This window comes from Propithecus coquereli, unplaced genomic scaffold (assembly GCF_000956105.1).
Source record: "Propithecus coquereli isolate 6110/MARCELLA unplaced genomic scaffold, Pcoq_1.0 Scaffold117, whole genome shotgun sequence".
NCBI lineage: Eukaryota > Metazoa > Chordata > Mammalia > Primates > Indriidae > Propithecus > Propithecus coquereli.
Window position 1 is genome coordinate 1,670,543 of NW_012135747.1, and position 5,616 is coordinate 1,676,158.

At 33.6% G+C, this 5,616-nt stretch overlaps 1 protein-coding gene across 1 annotated transcript in view; it reads right to left on the minus strand.

Annotated features, from left to right (window-relative positions):
• The window catches only part of LOC105821727 (ATP-dependent RNA helicase DDX50-like), a 32,304-nt gene that overhangs the window by 17,820 nt on the left and 8,868 nt on the right, over positions 1-5,616 (minus strand). Inside the window, exons 3-6 of the mRNA XM_012658494.1 lie at positions 4,739-4,856; positions 4,437-4,622; positions 3,806-3,951; positions 139-288 (exon numbers count right to left, since the gene is read on the minus strand). Coding sequence (XP_012513948.1) covers positions 139-288; positions 3,806-3,951; positions 4,437-4,622; positions 4,739-4,856 — 600 coding nt within the window. The remainder of the gene's footprint in view (positions 1-138; positions 289-3,805; positions 3,952-4,436; positions 4,623-4,738; positions 4,857-5,616) is intronic.

Below are 5,616 nucleotides of genomic sequence, written 5' to 3' on the forward strand. Positions count from 1 at the left end.
GTAGCAATGCTTTATTCCAAAAACAGGGAAATAATATATTTACCATACTCAAAATTGGGTCTACAAAGGACAGTATGATTTTTGTTCAGTGATTCATCCCCATAATTTCAATTAGACAAAGCATAAGAAAAGACTTACCTGTTTTATGTGTGGATTCATGGCCATTTCAGTTACATTCTTCTTGGTCTCGCAGAAAATAATAGCCCTCCCTTCAGACCCACTGTAGACTTGAAGGACATCTCCAATGACTGCTGGCCTCTGAGACCAATGACACTGGATTGCCAAATGCTTTGAGGAAAGAAAATGTCAAATATCTGCTTCATTAAAATTATTTAAGAAGATTTCTCTTGTACACTTTTTCTATCAGATCAAAAATTAGCCTTCCTGGGAGACTTCTACAAAGACTCTCCTCAACTCCATTTAAAAACAATATACAAATGACCATTAATAGGTGAAAAGATAAACAAATCATAGTATATTCAAATAACAGAATGCTATCTAGCAATAAAGAAACCAATTACCGATACACAAAAAAACATGGATGAATCTCAAAATATACGCCCAGCGAATAAAGTCTTAGAGAAAAAGAGTACATGTAGTATGATTCCATTTATATGAAGTTCTAGAATAGGGAAAACTAATGTATAGTGAGAGAAAAATCAGAACGATTGTCTCTGGATGGGGGGAAATGACTGGTGAGGAACATGGGTTGATGGTAATATTCACTGTCTTGATAAGGGTTTGGGTTAAAAACACATGTATGAATTTTCAAAACTAGGCAAATGTACACTTAAAATTTTGCATTTCATTGTATATAAATTGTTTTTTTTTAGACAAAGTCACCCAGGTTGGAGTGCAGTGGTACCATCATAGCTCACTGAAGCCTGGGACCCCTGGGCTCAAGCAATCCTCCTGCCTCAGCCTCCTGAATAGCTGGGACTATAGGCACACACCACCACATCAGACTGACTTTTTAAAATTTTTTGTAGAGACAGGGTCTCACTATGTTGCTCAGGCAGGTCTTGAACTCCTGGGCTCAAGCAATCCTACTGCCTAGGCCACCCAAAGTGCTGGAATTTACAGGTGTGAGCCACCACACCTGGCCTCACTATACATAAATCTTATCTTAAAAAACCGTAACTATTATATGGATGAACCTCAAAAACAAGCTAAGTGAAAGAAGCCAGAAACAAAGTCACATATTATATGATTACATTTACAGTCATGCGTTGCTTAACGACAGCAGTATGTTCTGACAAACGCATGGTCAGGTGGTTTTGTCATTGTGTGATCAGAGTGTACTTACACAAACCACCTAGATGGTATAGCCTACTACACACCTAGGCTATATGGTATGGCCTATTGCTCCTAGGCTACAAATGTGTACAGCATGTTACTGTATTGAATACTGTAGGCAACTATAACACAATGGTAAGTATTTGGTATCTAAACATAGAAAAGATACAGTAAAAATATGGTATAAAATATAAAAAAATAGTACACCTGTATAGGACAGCTCCATTATAATCTTATGGGACCACCGTCGTATATGCGGTCCATCGTTGACCAAAACATCGTTATGCGGCGCATGACTGTATATGAAATATCCAGACAGGCATATCCATAGAGACTGAAAGCAGATTGGTGGTTGACAGGGGCTAAAGAAAGGAGGGAATGGGGAGTAACTGCTTAATGGTTATGGGGTTTCCTTTTGGGGTGAAGAAAATGTTTTGAAACTAGATAGAAGTGATGGTTGCACTGTAAATGTACCAGATGACACTGAATTGTATACTTTAAAATGGTTGGTTATATGAATTTTACCTCAATAAAAAAATTGTAAATATTGCGCTCTAGTTAAAGATACGCATGCTAAAATACATATGGGGAAGTATACTCATTTCTGCAATTTGAAATGAGTCAAAAAATAAGATGGATATAGGGATGGATAGACATGTAATAAAGGAAATACAGTAAAACATAATGTAGAATGTAAATGGCAGTGAACACCGTAAAATTCTTCCAATCTGTGTGTCTGAAAAGTTTTACTATAAAATGTTGGGAAAAACTTATATTGTATATTTTAAATCTGTGCATTTTAACATACACCTCAACAAAACTGTTTTTAAAATAACTGTAACATGTATTAATTACAGAATACCTGAAAAGCAGAGAAAAGCACAATGAAAACTAAGAATCACTTATACCACCTACAACGAAGTCTTGCTTCTTCCACAACTCGGAAAAAAAAAAAAAAACCTGCAAGTGATCAGCCCACAATCTAACCATCAACTCAAAGGAAAATGAAGGCAGAGCAAAATGTTAAATAATACCACAGGGATGCAAATAAGCAAAATTGAGACTATGGAAAACTTGTAAGACAAATAATGAGTTTTTTTCAACAAAAAATTGTAAAGAAAAAGAACTTGTAGATTAAAAAATATGTAAGACACATATCAACCAGTTGAAACATAAAGATCTTATTTGGATCCAGAGTTAAACAAACTTTTTTTTTTTAAAAAACAAAAAGGCAGCTAGGGTAATGTGCACACTAGATATTTAAGGATATTAAAGAATTATTGTTTTTCTTCTACTGTGATAATGACTGTGGTTGTTTTTTTAAACGAGTCTTACTTATCATTTAAAAAATATATACAATTAAATGAAGATGAAATGATGACTGGGATTGCTTCAAATGCAGCGGTGAAGAATGTATTAGGGTACAGAAAAGATCACTATTAAAGCCTGGTGATGGGTACATCATGTTCCTTATGCTACTCAATTTTTGTATAGATTTGAAAATGTCCTCAACAACTTTTTGTTCCACTGATATATTTTACATCCTTAGTGTAAAACTTTCAACCATTACAAAATATACAAAGCTTCCTTTGACCATTCTGCACTGCAACAGTCCCCTTTTCCAGAAGTAATCATTATTTGATGTTTATTCTTCCAACCTATTTTTGCACATTTACATAAATAAAGAATCCAATTAGTGTTATTTGTATAATTTTTTAAATAGTGTGATTTTGTACATATCATTCTGCAATTTGGTTTTATCACTCAATCTTAATTCATTCTTTTTCACCACTACATTGTATTCTATAGATAATACTATTGTTCACTTACCCTATTTTTTCCTACATATACATATCTATTAAATGGAAAAGTGACATATATGGTACATATCTGTCATAAATACTATAAATATTACCTTTAATTTTTTTTGAACATACTATTAGTTTAATTTTCATGAAGTCAAAATTATCAGCCTTTTCCCTTATGGATTCTTCTTCTGACTTCTATGTTTAGAAAAGTGTTCCCTTTCCTGAGATCAAATAACTATTCACCTACGTTGGCTTTAACTTATTTTATGGCTTAATTTTTGAATCTTTCACAAATTTTTTTTGGTATAGGATATGGGATGGGTATCTTCTTTCACCTAAGCTTTAACAAATTATCCCAGCATTATTCTTTTCTAGTCAATATGAATCACCTTCTTTATTGCATTCTAAATACAAGTCTTTCTTTGAGCTGCTTTAATAAATAAATATTTTAAGTCTATCTCTACGGCTGCTTGTAGGTCTACTATTAGGATGTGCCTGTTCACATACCTTTTTTTCCCTATTTATTCTATTCTGCTCCTCAGTCTCAGTCTATAGAAATACATGTAGTTATCTTATCGACTAAGAGCAGAAAAGAGAGATTAGGACTGAATAGGTACCCAAAGCTTAAGTTTAGCTTCAACAAATTTCAAAAGTAAATACCAACTAAAAGCTAAAATCTATCATGCTGGAAAGCTACTTACTTCCACAGTAGTTGCAGCCTTTTGAGTCATTTTTCCAACAAGGTCAACCTGTTCATATCTGGATTTCATGTATTTTTTTGCAACTTTGTATACCCACTGTGGGCAAGTTGCAGAAAAAAGTAAAGTCTGAGGATTGTCTTCAGAATCTTAAATAAACAAAAAGAATTCAAATGTTTTCTTAATATCCCATGATGTAGCCAGCTCTTAAAAATCCCCCCAAGCTTCAAAGAAATAATGAAAAATCCAAAACTTGGGGTGAATTTTTAACATACAGACTTCATTGCAATTATTGAAACTTTAAATTTTCAAAACTGGGGGACAATATGAAGAGAACTGAATCCGGAAGGAAGGTGAGAATTTAAGGAGGAACAATGAACAAAGAAATCAATAAAATGAGTTAGTAAATCTAACTACTGACTATAAAAAATCATATACAGAAGCATAGAAAGCTAAGAAAATACTTAAAAGTATGCTATAGTACTTTCTTTTTCAGTGAGAGAACAGATACAAATAACTTTAGTTTTGTTAGAATACCAGGGGACAATGCAATATAAATTATGAAATAAAAAACTCACAAGTTTTTAAGATCAAAGAATAATTGGTAATGTGCTTATTTTGAATTAGGATATACCAGTTTTGTAGGATTCGTGAATAATATCTTCAACTTGTTCAGCAAAACCTAAATCTAACATCTGATCCACTTCATCAAGCACAACATGGCGCAGTTTAGAAAGATCCAATCGGCCACTCTGCAGATGGTCTTTGATACGACCAGGGGTCCCAACCAAGATGTCAATACCATTTCGAATATGATTAACTGGAGAGGAGAGAAATGCCAATAAAATGTAAAAATCAAATAGATACTTTCACATTATTTCTTTAGACTTAAGTAGCAAATACATCTTTGCATTACTGTCATACATATTTACTCACTTTGGCTTTGATATGATGTTCCACCATAAAAACACGCCACGCTGAGTTTCCTAGTTATATCTTTGAAGTCTTTGGCTACTTGGTTTGCCAATTCCCTTGTTGGAGCCAAAACAAGTACCTAAGCAAGAGGTTTAAAAAACAAAAAAGATACTTTTTTGAAGACTTACGTAAATCCAAACTGAGAAGACTTTTTCAAGGTGCTTTAAACTAGGAATCTCAATATTAATGTCTTAAGTATTTAAAGACAGTACAAATAACAAAAAGAACAATAGTTTATATTTATTATATTCTCCCTTACTTCCTTCAGTTCTCTTCAAAAGTCACTTTCTCAGTAAGGTTCCCAAGCCTCTATTCATATCCCCTACCTCTCATTATTATTTCTACTCAGCACTTATTCCACCTAAGATATTTATATTTTACTTATTCACTGATTATCTATCTCACCCCCTATAATGTAAGCTACACCTAGGCAAGGACTTATGTGAGGTTGGGTTACTGTATTCCTTACACTTCAAACAGTTCCTGGTACAGAATAGAAACTCAAAAATACTGGCTAAACGAATGAATGAATGTTCACCATGTGCCAGGCACTAATGCTTTACAGGAATTATTTAATTTTATTCTTGCAAAAACCCTATGGGGCAGCATTATTATCCCAATTTTATAGATGAGGAACCTATGTCTTAGAGAAGTTAAAAGTCTTACCCAAGATCAAACAGCTAGAAGTGTTGGAGCTGGACTCTCCAGTAACATCTTTCTAGCACAACAGCTTTTGAAGGCACTGTTGAGACTATGTCCTATCTCTATTACTTGCAGTCTTTCCTAATTTTACCCAAGAAATACAACTCTCCAAAAAACATTTATCCTGAAAGCCAACA